We start from the raw sequence: 15,306 nt of genomic DNA on the forward strand, positions 1-15,306 counted from the left end.
ATTAAATGCCAAGTATTGTATTTCGAATATTAGTCACATTTATTAAGGTAAAATAGATTCATTTTATTTGAAAAAGTTTTTAATTGTTTAGAAAATTTAAAAATCACTTTTGATACTTAGAAAAAAAAGGTACCTTAAAGAACATGTGAAAAAGAGAAAAATACATTGTGTTAAAAATTAAAAAACATAAAAAAAACACATCCAAATATATTTAGTAATTTTAATTGTAATATTTTGAAACTTGAAAAACTTGGCGTGGCTATTACGACGCATCAGTAACGTTAAGGCTATAGAATAGACAATGACGTAAATAAAGTTATCAATAATAAATATTAATTACAATTATTTTCTTCAATAAAAAAAAAACAAAACTTGTAATTTTTTCAATAATGTACATTTACGATAATAGCATTTTAAGAACACAGATTATCGTCCCCGTCATTTAAACTTGGCGCACAGTTTTGTACAGTCCGTGGGGCTGTTTTTGGTATGATACTGGTCTCTCTTCTCTGGTAAAACAGTATATTTAGTATTCTTTGGTCTAACCTTAAAATATTATTATTATTGTTATTATTATGGAGCTCTATTCTATACGTTTATCAATTTTGGAGAAACTTTTTTTTTAATTTTACTCGAATGTCACTTGAATAAGTAATTATAATATAAAAGATTAAATTTTTGTTAAAAAGTTATTTATTTATTTGGATAGATAAAATGATACTTTGCAATATTATTTATAGGTCAATAGTATGGAACCATCCTTCATTGAATCAGGATTAGAACTTCTCGCTAGATTAGAAACGCGACTAACTCTTCATGCTTTGGAAAATATTTTATTTCCAAATGGATTACCGAGAAATGCAACTATTGAACTTTGCGGTAATTTATCTAGCGGAAAAGTTATTTTATTCACTCAGCTCATAGCTAAATGTATTTTGCCCGTAAAACATAATGGAGAAACAATCGGAGGTCTTGGAGTTAGTGTTTTATTTATAAATACAAATTATCACTTTGTGATTACAAAGCTTAGAAGTTCCATCATAAATTTTTTATATCAGAGAAAAATTCCTGACTTGACACCAGGAACAATAGATACAATCGTCAGACGATCACTAAGTAATTTAATTATTATAAACTGCTATGATAGTTCATCATATTTTTTAACACTTCAAACATTAGATGATATTTTATCAAGTAATAAAAACATTAGTTTAGTAGCAATTGATAATATAACTTCCTATTACTGGGAAGATAGACAAAAAGGTGGTAGTTGGATGATGAATCGGTATATTAGAAACACTTTAAAAATTGTTCAAAACCACACTTTTCAAAGAAATATTTTACTTCTTTATACTAGAGTAAGTGACTCAACTTATAAAGATAATATTCAATGTGTTGATAAATCTGAATTAGAAAAAATTAACTTCCGGATAAATTTGCAACATAATGAAGAAAGTAATACTTATTTGTGTACAGTTGAATCTCGAACTCAAACAAATAATATTTACTATACAATTGATTCCAATGGAATTATGTGGAATAAATCATTATAATACTTATAACATTAGCACCTAATTTATTAAATTATTTTTTATAAAAATTATTCAAATATCAAATATTTATACTACTCGACCAAAGAATGTTATCACCAATGTCTGAAGGATTTAGTAATCTGCAGCCAGCCAATGTTATTTGTGGAATATTGGATTTTTGATTGATTATTTCTTTAACTATTTTTATTTCTTCGGGTGTTATTCCACCCAGAATGTAAATAAGTATCCAAGGATTATCTGTAGGATGATGAGTTGTTCTGCCTTTCAGAAGTAAACTATAAAAAAGATGGAATTTATGAAAGATTGAGTAAATATTTTATGATAAGTAAAATATCAGATTGCTGACCTTATCCCTGCAGAAATTAGTGATGAATTTTTTTGCCGTAGGTCTTTTATTTCAGGTTTATTTGGATGTAATACATCATTCAAAAGCCGTTCGACTAAACCGAACGACTCAGCCATTTCCTGAGGTGATGATTTCGTAATCATTGATCTATAATTATTCAAAGGTACTAATTATAAGAATAATTATTTTTTCATACAGTACATCATTCATACAATACAGAAACTTTTTTGAATTACCCGTAATTAGATAAACTCTTTCGTTGTTCTGCAACAGCATGAAGCACATCCATTACGTGGTTTGTAATGATTTCTGCTGATCTTTCTGCAGCTTCTTTATCACTTACACCTATAACAATATTAAATCAGTACGCCGAAATAATATTGGTGATAAATAAAAAAAATTTTTGTTTAATGTACCTAAAAGAAGTAATGTTTGTTGATATACTGAAACTTCATGGGTTGTGACAATCTCATTGCATTTTTTAATATCTTCAAAAATTGCATTCTTTAAGGAACTTCGTAATTGATTTTCTTGATTTTCTGTGAAATGGATTTCTGTACCAGACAGTGAATAAATGTGAATCAATAGAACAAAAAGATTCTCCATGTCTAATCCTTTCGTTGACCTCGTTTTTATTATACTACTAATCTACAGCAAAAATAAAAAAGTTATGAAACAAGAACAATTTTATAATCATTATTAGCTTCGACATAAATCAAATACCTGTGATAAAGTAGTTGTTGATTCTCGACTAATAGCTAAATTTTGTAAGATTAATTTTTCCAAACTTATCAATAATTCTAAAGCTGCTGTCTTTTCAGATTTTAACGCTTGTATCACAGCCATAATGATTTGAAGTTTTTTACTATTTTTTGCAAGATCTGTAATATTTAGAGAGTCACGAACTTTGTGCAATAATTTTTCAAGACTATGTGCGCTAATTCTTAATGATAACTTTGCTTTGAGACTTAAAATTTCAGTAGATGCCATTTCAAAAAGCCACTTATTCAATGTGAGTAACACATCCTTTTGTTTTTTAGAAATTAATATATTAAAAACTTCATTATTATCTGTTGCTATACATCCAGGAACTGTCATTGACAATGGACTTTCCTAAAATAATAGAGATTATGAATGAATAAATTGTGCATCGTTAATAATATTACATTAATTATATAAATGTAGGAATTGAATTTACTGCTAAGTCTGGGCAAAGTGGAGTCATATTTACAGCGACATCATTTTTATGGCAAGGTAAATGTGGCAAAGTTGATAAAACTCTGGATAAAATACATTCCGTATTATTTTTTGTAGCTGTACATAAATCTAAAGTTCGGTCAACTAAAATTAAAGTCACTCCTGATGATCCTATCAGCCGCTATAACAATTAAAACATTGTAGAATAGAGTCTTTTAAACTTGTGTAGAAACATCCCGTAATTTTGCAAATGTTCAACATACGTTTCTTCTATCAATTGCAGCTGGTAGGTTTATTAGTTCTTCAGCAACATATTCACTAAATTTACCCATAAAGTAGATATCTTCTTTTACATTAAAATGTGTAAAAAGACTGTGAAGTAAGCTTACAAAATATTTTACATTAGTTACATAGTCATCGGAAATATTTCCATCAACTGGAGGCAATAATTTATCAATTGGTGGAGCTACAAAAACATTCTTCGTAATTGGTGCAATGAATATTGGTCGAAAAATAATTTCTACGAATGGTTTCTGTAAACAAAAAAAAATTCAGTATATATCCATATATTAAAATTGATAAATTTATGATCACTATTGAATAAACAATTGTTTTAGAAAATTATTATTACTTTTAATATTTCAGTATCATTCATACAGCTTAAAATGTTTTTTTTCAACATTTCATAACTATTGTCATCGCCCTCCAATCCTGATGTATAAGGTAAAATTGAATGATGTATTGCACAGATTATGGTACAAGTATCAAATGTATTTTTTTGAATAATAATATTTAAAGTTCTGTGATAAAATGCTGAATCTATGGAAGTTGTAATGATGACAGCTTTATCGGTGCCATGAACTTTTACGTACTGAAATCAATAATACAATATGTTTTAGTAATATTTCTATTATTTGTATCATAATTTCGATTATTATTACTTGAAAATTAAACATAGCCATCTCATGTACTGAGTGTGCACCAGCAGCAATTAATGACAAGTAAGATCTGTCACCTTTGAGCCAGTGTAAACACTCAATTGCTGGATGATCAATATACACAGCGGCTCCCTGTATTTTCGATAAAACATCTTGCCAACAAGCATCAGCGAATTCAGATATTTCATATTTTTTAGTCATTTTCAAAAATTTAATGTTATTATATGTATAATTAAGTTAACATTATCACTGACACATACACATTACTCCATTTCATGTTTACTTTTTACGAGTACAGAAATGACAAGTAGAGTGATCTTGTGTTGATTTTTGAAAGCACCATTTTAATGGCGGTAAAGTTTTTTGATGCAACTTGATAAATAATTTAATTAATTATGACATATATTTACTTTATTTAGTTGTTTTTTTTTTTTTTTTTTAAAAAAAGATGCTCAAGTTACTAATCTGCGTACAAGCTAGTATAACCTGTATGGCATAACCATAGCTGTTCACCTTTATTTTGTCTTGGTTTATTTTCAAGATGTTTACATACTGCTGGTGTCAACATGCTAAAATAAACGATTTTTTTCACCCGTCGAATCAAAACATTATCATAATTGTTCATTAATTTTTTTATGGTAAGAAAGTAATTATGACATAATTAATTTTCTATATCACTTTTTTCTGATAGTTGAAAAACCACAATTCATAACATTTGTAAAAGTTGATGAAAACTAACTAAAAGAATTCAGATTTTATCCAAATAAGAGTGAAAATGATAAAAACGGCAGTCTTAAGCGAATAAATAAATGCATATAGAATTACAGAGAAAATTAGAAAGTGAAAATAAACTACGATTTAAAATGACTTGCGCATTGTAACCTCTAAAACCTCTCTTGAATTTCAGGTGGTAGTGAAAAATCACAGAGAAGTAGGGGCTGGTAGGGGTATAAGGGTGGTAGAGATGGTGCAGAGGGTGAATATAATGGCAGGGAAGTACATGATTCGCTCCAGTAGATCACAGTAAATGGTCGTAACAGTCGCGCATCCAGTCGTCGCGATGGAGCTTCGCGAGCTGAGTGGTGGAACAGCGGAAGAAACTGTTGAACTTTTACGGAGCCAGGATGACGACGAGAGTTATTTTGTTGAATATGCAATACAAAAAGCAATTATTAATCGTAACCGATGGCCTGCCAGTCGTCGTCTTTTAAGTCAAGTCGCGTTTACGGACACAGCAAACAGCAATCATCAACCACCAAAGGTGTGCGAATGACATGATTAAAAGCTCATTTTTTCCTGCATCAGATTATGCAGTGATGAGCAGTGACAGCTCAACAATTTGCCAAACATGCAACCTGCTTAAAGATTTTTTTATTTTTCATGAAAGAAACATGACAAATTATTCTTGTAAACACGTGTGGTCTGTTTTTATTTGTTCCAACCTTAATTCATGCGGTGATTCCAGTTTTTTCTGTCATTAATATTATACATAAGTAATAGTTTTGAATTTTCATTTTTTATGCTCATTTTTATTTACAGATTGCACATTTTGTTGCAATTAATTATAACGCAGTGAGTGTACAAGTGCGTGTATGTGTGGGTGTTCCAGGACTTTCCAGTCATCAGTTTCATTCATACTGCTGGTCCAAACTGGCCTCCGTCACGAAAAAGAGAAGAGGCTCAAACATTGGAGAACCTGAGGAAACGAGTGGAACAATCAAAGTTGTACAAAGCAAATCAAGTGTCTGATCCGGGAGGCAAAACATCTACTAAAGTTCAATTGACCGAAGAACAACTCGAACAACTTGATAATAGACCAAAGCTTTTTAGAAAGGTAAAATAATTGAGTATTTACACTTTTTAAATGTTCATATTCTTTAGAAAATTAATAAATTCCTAATTGATTTTATCTTTCATGAATGTTATTAATGTCAAAAAAGAACCAATAAATAAACTGGTATACGTTCAAAGTTCATGATTGCCAAAAATTCAACACACTTAAATTTGTTCTTTAAATTTAGCTGACGAATTTCTTCTGGAATTTTCCGATTTCATGGACAAATTTTTTATTGCCAAGCTTTTTCTACCATATACAGATATTGAATTTGCTGTTATTTTTTATTTTTCTTATAACTCGAAAAATTCCAAGGTAACTAGGAATTTATTTATGACTTTGTTTACTACGAAATATCTGCTAGAATGTATATATTCAGGAAACGTTCAATAACCAGAAAACATTTGTTACGAAACGATTTATGATCTATCATGAATAAGTAAAATCTTTTTTTTATTTATCTCAACTAAAATTTATTATGATTATAAAATTTAATTATTTATTAATAGAAGCCAATAAAAAATTACCCACCGAATTAATTTTATATTGAAAATTTATAAATCTCCAGCTAAATGCTTATTAGTTTTTATTGATAGATTGTAATAAAATCGCAATCGTGCGTCAAAATTTCATGGCTTTGTGACAGTAATATTCAAATTTATGTAGAAATAATTAATTTTGAATACAATCCAAGTATATCACTTTTATTAATCAATCGTCATCAATAAATATATTCACTTAAAAAGCTTGGTAGCTCAATAAGAACTTTTTCCATTTATGAGAAAACTTTTATGCACAGATTTGTGATTAAAAATAATTAAACAAACACATATATTATCAACACCATTGAGACAACAATGCTAGTTACTAGGACTGCAATTTGGGTTCTGCTTTCAAGTGTGAACCTTCTTAAAAATATTGAAGGCCGTGAAGGATATTGGGTAGCTATTTCTTCTCTTACTACTGTGGAAGGAGATGCCTCCACAGCAACTTCGTTCATGTCTTTCTCAATCTAAAATTTTAAGTTTTTATTCTTTTAATGGTTTACTCAGCATCTATATTTATTCTACAAATTACTAACATCTATTGGAATTTAATTTAAAAATACAGTATTTATTATTTTACCGAAATATTAACTTTTAGTGAATCGTTTTCAGTAGCTTCATTTAGATCAGGTCCAAATGATTGTAATTCTCGTTCTTTTATGTCCTTAAAACCATTGTTATCTTCAATCATTTGATTGATAGGGTCTTGGGGTAAATTGATGTTAAAAAAGCATTCTTCACTGACAGGTGTCATGTCCAAAGTAACGTGAGGTATATTTTCTAAAGAGATAATAATGCCTTCAGGCATAAAGGGTGGTGCTTCTGCTCTCAATTTAGTGCTTGGGTATGGAAAAGGAGCAGTTTCAGGATATTTGTTTATCAATGAATCTCCTCCTGTGTATTGTACAGCGTATTGGTTTTGCAAAACATTTTTTATAAATTTTTCATCTTTATCACTAATTGATTTAGACTCTTTTATATTACTCATGGCACAATCTTTATTTATTACGCCTGGAAATGGAAGTAATAATATTGAATGACATTTATATCGATTTAGCAATAATGAAGGTAGTTGAGTACATTTATATTTATACGTTGAAAGATTTTTTATTAAAAAAAAAGTTTTATTAAAGATTTGCAACATTTTCACATGTGACGTTAGTGAAAAAACACGTGAAAAAGTTGTTATAAAAACGATTTACCTGGTTCAGTGAAAGGCGTAGTACAAGATTTACTGGTTGATAATGGAAGAAAATCCATTCAAATGCAATAGAAATTAAAATATAAGTTTGTATATTTTTTCCTCTAAAATGTGACGTCAATTTTAATGACAGTTAAACAAAAGCCTGTAGCATGGGTATATTCTTGATATTTTATAAACGACGAGTAGTGAAGAGTGGAATCTGCGAAGCCATACCAATAAATTTAAATAAATTTTACCCAAGACTTTTATCAGATTTAAAAGTAATTCGTATTTCAGCATTTCTTTTTTATACAAATTGAGAATGGACTGATAAAAAAATACCAATAAAAGCTACAACAAAAGATTATTTTCAAAAAAAAAAAATCAAATAAAAAAGCAGTGTGATTTTTTTTTAATTATTCCAATATTAAAATAAATAAAATGTTAGACAAATTTTTCATTCAAAATAGTTAGTAGAATTGTTAAAGTTCTTTATAAAGGATTGCATGTAGTAATAAAATGAAGTAATCAAGGAAATTAAATGTTTAAATAAATTTTGCTAATTTACATCAGTTAAAAGCTATTGAACCGGAATCTGATAATAACTTTACTCCCTCACGCTAGGGTTATTCATAATAAATAATTTTTTAGATTCCTTAGATTAATTCTAAATGACGAAGCAATCTTAAATACATAGAAATCAAGACAAAACGAATTCCTAAAGATTTTTATCGATTAACGAAAAAAACCACAACTAAATTTTATTCTTTATGGTCTGAGTATAATGTTTTTTATCATTTTTTTTTCAGCTGACCTTAAATATGAGCAAAAACAAGCCATAAAACTGGTTAAATCTAAATAAAGGAAAATTTATTTTTACATTTTACAGAGATGGGCTGTCTTATTTGAGGTTTTTCCTTATTTTTACTGAATGAATCTTAATAATAATGCCAACTTCCATTATTCATAAATAAGGGCTTTTGATATTTTCATTCATTATAGAACGAATGGTGCTGAAACCAACAGTTAGTGCTATAAACCAGTAGTACAATATAGACTATGGTCAGACGTGGATGTACATTAATGATGAAAACAACAAATTTCAGTTTTTAGACTCATTAATAAAAAAAAAACTTAGTTAAGAAAAAATTATGATTAAAAAACATTTTTAAGAATGTCAAAAAAAAAATCAATTCGATGTTTTTATGATAACAATCATCTCTTTCCTATAAATTTGCAAGTCAACCATATCAAAATACCTTTAATTAACCACTATGGCACTTTGAAAAATTGAATAAATTATATTAGAGAATAGAAACAACACGAACAGTAGTTGTGTGTAGATCCTATCAGTCCTCGAAGAACGTTTTATGTAAATCTACTCCTAGAGCCAAGGATGATCTTCAACTATCGTAAAACCTTGACCGAATCTAGTTTTAGGTGTGATTTTTTTATTGAATAACTTTTACTAATCAATACAGCTTTCTTTTGTTTTAGAAATTCATTCATTGCTGTTTTATATAATACCTATATCATTTTTTTTTTGTTATTTCATCGCTTGATAACTATTTTTCTTTAAACCAATTTTGTTACAAAAAGTTAGTAAAGTCAAACAGAGTTGGAGTTTAATCCCTATAGATTATGCAGAAGAATTTATACAATAAGTTATTAAAAATAAAGCTTTAATGACAGTTTTAAACAACTCCGTTTAACTGTATATCTTTTTTGGATGATTTTGATTTTATGTATAATTAAATTACTGTAAAAGGTCAAAAAGCGTGCTAGGATATATAATATGGAGATTATATCGATTCATTAAGGAAACAAACTTCAAGAAACTTTCCAAGTAAGACAGGAGGTTTTTATCTTGTATACAGACAAAAGTTTACAATTAATTTAACTAATATAATTGAGTTTTGTATACTTCATAATATTTTACATAAATAGAAACTGAAATATATAACTGCAGAATAAACTGATTTACGTAAAAATGTTGACATTAAACATCATAAATTTGACAATAATATCAGTAATGATTTTGATATTAGGAATTATCAAGATACTGCTACCATTAAATTCGTTTTATCCCATGTTTATTGATGAATTCCGTAGGCGGCAAAAACGTGCTTCGAATAAGTTTTCGTTAGTTTTAATTTAAAATTTGGTTAAAGATTGCATTACATCGAAAAATAGAATAAAAGAATATTATTATTTTACAGAAATTTTTAAAATAAACATGAAATAAATACATATTAAAAGCGATAAAAAAAAATTCCTGAAAAAATTAATCTGAAAAATTCAATATTTCAACCACTTTTTGTTAAATTTTTATCGAAATACTTCAATTAAGCATGAGAATGACATTTAAACATCAACTGGTCAAGTGCATGTCAATTGGAAAATTGTTATTTCATAAAACTTTTACATTGAAATTTTTTTAAAAAAAGAATTCTAAAAACTGAATAAAACAATTCCTTTTTTTTCCTCTGGTTAGAATTCAAGTACTAGAAAACTGTGTAAAATAATTCAAACCTAAATGTCAAAATCTAGTTTTTTTTAAAGGCTTTATCTTGTAAATAAAAAAATGAGAAAAAAAGTCTGTAATTCATCAATAACTTTTCTCTTTGTTGCAGATATTGAGCAACAAACCTATGAGTATATATCATGACAGCAGTGACTTGGAAACAGACTGGAGAGATAGCGAGTTTATTACAGAATGTCTCTGTTGGCACAATGTATATCGCCAACGGCATAATGCTCCTCCTTTGACAATGTCGCCAAAGGTGAACGCACACAATTTTACTATCAGTTTACCCTATAAAACATAAATTCAGAACGTTTTTATTGATCTACTAAATGGAACAAGGTAGAAAGAATTTGCTTCAATTATTACCTATCTGTTGACAGCTGTGTGAATATGCACAAACGTGGGCAAACCATCTAGCTCATACTAATACATTTTACTATCGGAACGATCGAGAAGTCGGTCAGAACCTTTATTGTAGACCAGGGGGTGCAGTTCCGGGTGACGTAACAGGCCAAGACGTTGCTTCATACTGGTATTCTGCAGTCAAACAATATGACTTTTCAAAAGAACCTGATGTATTACATGCCAACGTCAATGCAGGTTAAATTTGTTTGCTTTTATCAATATCATTTGTATTATTATTCAACACTATGAATGTAATAATGAAAAGGCACAAAGTACCAGATTGTTATTGAACTTAAAACATTTTTAAAAATCTTTATCTTTAACCCATTACAGCATAAAGTTTATTATAACATTTATTATGATTTTAATTGACTAAAAGAGTTTACTGGGGTTGGTATAAAAAACCTAATCAGTAAAATTTCAGCATATATGTATAAATATAATTTTATGGACCGTCCGATATAGCTGCTAAATAATTTAATTAATTGTTTACAATATATAGAATTTTCTAGCGTCCGATTTATCGGACGTTATGCTGTAATGAGTTAAGCAAACTCATCACATTAAAATACATCCTAGAACATTCTGGAGCTTCAAGTATCTGGTTATGAAGCTTTTCATTAAAAAATTTTTCGCTTTTTGTTATTCTGGGAGAAAATGATGAATTTCTCATAGAAGATGAAGAATTCCTTTAAATAAAAGCATCTTAAAGCTCGATCATTTTTCTTTGATATGGTACGATTAGTTTTGATCAGAAAATATTTATGCGAGAAAAAGTATTTGAATTTTTTTGGCAAGTACGTAACAAGCTTTCAATCATTCATGTACATACAGATATACTGAAGTTAGCACTTTAATGCTTACTGAGTAAATGATTCATGAAAAGTTTATTTGCTGAAACCGTCATTCAAATGTCTTAGCACTCTATTTTTATGAGCCAAGATAAAAGAGTTATCAAGATGGGAACCTTGAATTCTAGTTTGATAAACATTACATAAAAAAAAGTTAGTACTTGAAAGTTGATGCTTTGACCTTTACAAGTATGAATACTTTGTATTCAGGTCCAAGTCTAAAAAATTTATCTTAAAGAATGTTTCCAAACAAAATGGAGAGAAAAACTCACCTTATAAAAATTTTGAAGCGATAATTTTTATGATAACATCATTGAACAACTCTATAAAACAATTAATGTTTCAAATAGAATTGTTATCATAAACTATAAAATAACAAACATGTAGAACAATAGCTAATATATTTTGTTTTGTTGATTAATATTATACTGTGCAAAGTATCCAATTCAGATACGAAAACTATTTCTGCTTTCAAATTAGATCTGCCTTTGAAATAGGGCTTCAATGTAATCAAAATTCGAGAATGAACTAGTTTCTGCTCTTAAATGTAGTCTGTCCTAAAACACTATTTGAATGTAAATAACATTGCGTGTAAATAGATGCGATTCTTTGAGAAAAATATATTCTTCCCCAGATTTTCAACGAAATTTTTTTAGAACGGTTTCCTCTAATTTTTAACCTCCACTAGTATAATTATATGTAGAAGCTTAAAAAATACATATATTTAGAAATTGATTAAAGATATTTTTATGTTCTTTATTATTTTTATACTCTCCTGATCCATATATTTTGTATGCGCAGGCCATTTCACGCAGCTGATATGGATGAGCAGTCGCTACTTTGGAGTAGGTAAAGCGCGAAGTCGAAGTGGCAAGATCATCGTGGTGGCAAATTACGAACCAGTAGGTAATACTTCAGGACAATTCCAAAGGAATGTACTTCCTCCGCTTCCTGATTGTGGAAATTTGCCGCTTCCACCACCACCAAGAATCAGACAGTTTGAACCACCAGAATCAGATATGTCAACAAGCAGTAACAGCTCGATTAGCACGCAATAATATAGACGAGCCAACTGCTTTTTAAATTTCTGCGCGTTCTGGAGTGGAAGCAAACGATAGTAAAAATGTTTCAAAATTCTCAGGCTATCCAGGTAAATGTGATGGTATTTTTACCGTTTGAAGTCCTTTTTTTGATCAAATAATAATGAGCGCAGAGAAGAATTAAAAGCAGTGATACATCAGCTGAATTCATAAAACAATCGAAGACATTTTTTATTACTATAGTTTATTCAACAAAGAGTTCAAGAAAAAACTAGATGTATCTAACGTGCGACCGAGTTATATAAAGGATACAAAATTTATAGAAGAACGTGAATAGAAAAGACAATTATAAAAATGAGAGAAAATTTCAAGAGAAAGTATCTATTACAATAATAAAAATTGTTTCAATTTGAAGTCCAAAGACATTTAGAGATATGTTAATTGGAAGCACTTTTTTGTTTCATAATTTAAGCATTTATCGCGAGGAAACTAGGGCAAAATGATCCTCTAGAGAAAAAATGGTCCACCTTAAAGAGATTTGAAAATAATTGAAAAAAAATTTTTCAAAGCTGCTTTTGTACTCAACAATAATTTATTGATTCATTTAAATTATAATAATAATTCATAAAAAATTGTTTCAATTTGACAGGATCATTTTGTTATAATTTTAATAATTTGAATTGAAGACTTAAGCAAACGATGATGATTTACTCTAGATGAAATGAGCACGTCAAATCATCTTCATCGACTTATGTCTTAAATTATCTAAATATAAATTTATCATCCAACTGCAAATTATACAAAAATATATGTTAGAGCTAGAAACTTCCTTAAAAAGTTTTTATGAATATATATTATTTATGATTTGATGAATGGCTAGTAATAAGATGCAATTTTCCAGTGATGAATTAATATTTGAATTATCTAGTATTTTGGTAAATTAAATAAATATTTTATACAACCTCTGTGGGCCTTAATACTAGCTTTGACTTGGCGTGATTCAGAGCAATTTGCACACTTTATTCAACTGAAGTGTTAAGATAATGGAAGAGATATATAAATCACTTGTTAGATCTTCATGAGCAATAATTTCTGAATTTTTAACTTCCCAGTAGGAAGTAATTGTTTATAATTTTATAATCGAATGTCAATTCCTAGTTAATATTGAAATGCGATTTTTTACAATATTTATGAAGAAGCAAAAGAGAATTCGTTGCAACGACTTAAATAACTGCAGTAATCATAATTATTATAAATCATCACACTAATTATTATAATGGTAATCATTATTGTTATTATTATAGTAGGAGTTTTTAAAAACAATAATATTCATCTGTAGTATCATGCACCAATCAACGCAAGGAAGAAGCAATCTGAAAAGTTTAAAAATTTTAGTAACTTTTGAGAGAATCCATTTCCGTGATATACATCGATTTTCAATAAAACGTAGCTTTTAATCTCTACTTCTAGTATTCTTGATGGAATTTTTTTTATTATTATTCTTCTATTATTCTGTAGAATTGGGCAAGAAACGGAAAAACAATTCCTTAATTTTTGTTGGGAAGTTGGGAGTTTGAATTTATTCCTAGAGTGAAAAAGAAATTCTTCAAAACAACTTAAAAAAGCACTTCTAAGTTTGATCATTCTGCTTTAAAGTCTTTTTTTTCTTACTTTACTTTTTAAATTAGTTATTATTATCTGTTTTATTCTTTTTATTTTATTTAATCGCTTTACGAGCTTCAAAATCATGACCCAAAAATATTTCAAAAAAAACCTTACCATTTTAATATAAATACTTATGATCATTTTGTGGAACTTACACAGTTTTTTTCATTTATTTTAAAAATATTTTTAATCTCCATAGAAACTCTAGTGATGTTTGATTTATTTTTTACTCTTTTTATGGAATGATCAAAAGTGATCAGACAATTTTAATCAACAGTTTTTAAAACTAGAGATTACATACTTTTGAATGAACCAGAATCTATTTATATTTTTCACAGAAATTAAGCTTTTATTAATTATTAAAATTTTTAAAAGCTTTTAGCTTATTCTATTACCATTTAAAATCATATAATATTGATTATGCCATTGACTAATCTTTATATAATTCTCATGCCTCAAAATAAATAATTATTATTTTTTTTATATGCATTGTTTTACTTGAACTCTTTGAAGAATGAGAATCATGATGCAAAAACAAAATCAGATAATCAAATTTAAGCTTAATTAGAGATTGATAAAGAATATAACACGTTAAAAGCTTGCAATAAATAACGACAGAATCCGCTTAAAAATTACATCGACAATTTGCTGCGTGATTTTAATATATTGATATTTCTGAAGGCGAGTCTACAATCAGTAAAGTTAATAAAGTAAAACAACTGCTCATACGTTCTACTGTCGCGGACGTTAAATTATAAGGGTAATACATATATAGGTATTTGAAGAATATCAAAGTCGAGCATGAAATCTACCAGAAATTTATTGAAGCTCAAATGTACGCAGCTCGAACAAAATTTATATATAGAGATAAAATAAAAATAGTTAATTGCATGTTATAGCATGAAGTGAACTAATATGGATTTATAACTTTATTATTTATAACAAATTTTTGATTAATTTAATCGAATTTTATTCGTTTATTTGATTACTCTTCATTAATAATATAATAATAATATATCTACTTGAGTGTGTTTGTCAAATTTGTGTATATGTACATTTTTCTAGCAAAAAAATTAAAATCGTTAATTAACTGATCAAACAAATCCGCTGACCTATTATAGTTCACTTTATTCTATAGAATTTATTACGCAATATATGAATTTGTTGACAAGATCCGATAATGTATTTATTCAAATATTCCATCAGAGTTGAAATTAAGTGC

At 28.1% G+C, this 15,306-nt stretch overlaps 4 protein-coding genes across 4 annotated transcripts; 2 read left to right on the forward strand and 2 right to left on the reverse strand.

The window, feature by feature from the left end:
• Window positions 1-550: 550 nt before the first annotated feature.
• On the forward strand, window positions 551-1,580 carry Xrcc2 (X-ray repair cross complementing 2). Its single transcript, XM_035089051.1, has 2 exons — window positions 551-651; window positions 741-1,580. The coding sequence occupies exon 2, from the start codon at window positions 750-752 to the stop codon at window positions 1,551-1,553; it is 804 nt and encodes a 267-aa protein (XP_034944942.1). The 5' UTR covers window positions 551-651; window positions 741-749; the 3' UTR covers window positions 1,554-1,580.
• On the reverse strand, window positions 1,560-4,311 carry LOC118070448 (sec1 family domain-containing protein 2-like). Its single transcript, XM_035089050.1, has 9 exons — window positions 4,038-4,311; window positions 3,728-3,967; window positions 3,360-3,629; window positions 3,098-3,277; window positions 2,623-3,012; window positions 2,316-2,547; window positions 2,136-2,244; window positions 1,900-2,046; window positions 1,560-1,828 (listed from the first exon to the last, which is right to left on the reverse strand). The coding sequence occupies exons 1-9, from the start codon at window positions 4,233-4,235 to the stop codon at window positions 1,612-1,614; spliced, it is 1,983 nt and encodes a 660-aa protein (XP_034944941.1). The 5' UTR covers window positions 4,236-4,311; the 3' UTR covers window positions 1,560-1,611.
• A 755-nt stretch (window positions 4,312-5,066) lies between these two features.
• Window positions 5,067-14,185, forward strand: LOC118070443 (uncharacterized). Its single transcript, XM_035089044.1, has 5 exons — window positions 5,067-5,295; window positions 5,644-5,868; window positions 10,230-10,379; window positions 10,504-10,723; window positions 12,181-14,185. Exons 1-5 carry the CDS (start codon window positions 5,095-5,097, stop codon window positions 12,435-12,437), a joined length of 1,053 nt encoding a protein of 350 aa, XP_034944935.1. The 5' UTR covers window positions 5,067-5,094; the 3' UTR covers window positions 12,438-14,185.
• On the reverse strand, window positions 6,616-7,742 carry LOC118070445 (uncharacterized). The gene is made up of 3 exons (XM_035089045.1): window positions 7,616-7,742; window positions 6,994-7,424; window positions 6,616-6,880 (listed from the first exon to the last, which is right to left on the reverse strand). Exons 1-3 carry the CDS (start codon window positions 7,671-7,673, stop codon window positions 6,686-6,688), a joined length of 684 nt encoding a protein of 227 aa, XP_034944936.1. The 5' UTR covers window positions 7,674-7,742; the 3' UTR covers window positions 6,616-6,685.
• Window positions 14,186-15,306: the final 1,121 nt, after the last annotated feature.

Source organism: Chelonus insularis, unplaced genomic scaffold (genome assembly GCF_013357705.1).
Source record: "Chelonus insularis isolate UGA/USDA-ARS -01 unplaced genomic scaffold, ASM1335770v1 contig_59_pilon, whole genome shotgun sequence".
NCBI classification, from domain to species: Eukaryota; Metazoa; Arthropoda; class Insecta; order Hymenoptera; family Braconidae; genus Chelonus; species Chelonus insularis.

Excerpts from the sequence above, each read along its gene's own strand:
- Xrcc2 (XM_035089051.1), top strand. The coding sequence starts at position 750 with ATGGAACCATCCTTCATTGAATCAGGATTAGAACTTCTCGCTAGATTA.
- LOC118070448 (XM_035089050.1), bottom strand. The coding sequence starts at position 4,235 with ATGACTAAAAAATATGAAATATCTGAATTCGCTGATGCTTGTTGGCAA. Across the intron at positions 3,968-4,037 it reads TGGCTATGTTTAATTTTCAA|TACGTAAAAGTTCATGGCAC; the intron begins GTAATAATAATC and ends TATTGATTTCAG. Across the intron at positions 2,548-2,622 it reads CAACAACTACTTTATCACAG|ATTAGTAGTATAATAAAAAC; the intron begins GTATTTGATTTA and ends TTTTTGCTGTAG.
- LOC118070443 (XM_035089044.1), top strand. The coding sequence starts at position 5,095 with ATGGAGCTTCGCGAGCTGAGTGGTGGAACAGCGGAAGAAACTGTTGAA. Across the intron at positions 5,296-5,643 it reads GCAATCATCAACCACCAAAG|GACTTTCCAGTCATCAGTTT; the intron begins GTGTGCGAATGA and ends TGGGTGTTCCAG. Across the intron at positions 10,724-12,180 it reads ACATGCCAACGTCAATGCAG|GCCATTTCACGCAGCTGATA; the intron begins GTTAAATTTGTT and ends TTGTATGCGCAG.
- LOC118070445 (XM_035089045.1), bottom strand. The coding sequence starts at position 7,673 with ATGGATTTTCTTCCATTATCAACCAGTAAATCTTGTACTACGCCTTTC. Across the intron at positions 7,425-7,615 it reads TACGCCTTTCACTGAACCAG|GCGTAATAAATAAAGATTGT; the intron begins GTAAATCGTTTT and ends TTCCATTTCCAG. Across the intron at positions 6,881-6,993 it reads CACTAAAAGTTAATATTTCG|ATTGAGAAAGACATGAACGA; the intron begins GTAAAATAATAA and ends TTAAAATTTTAG.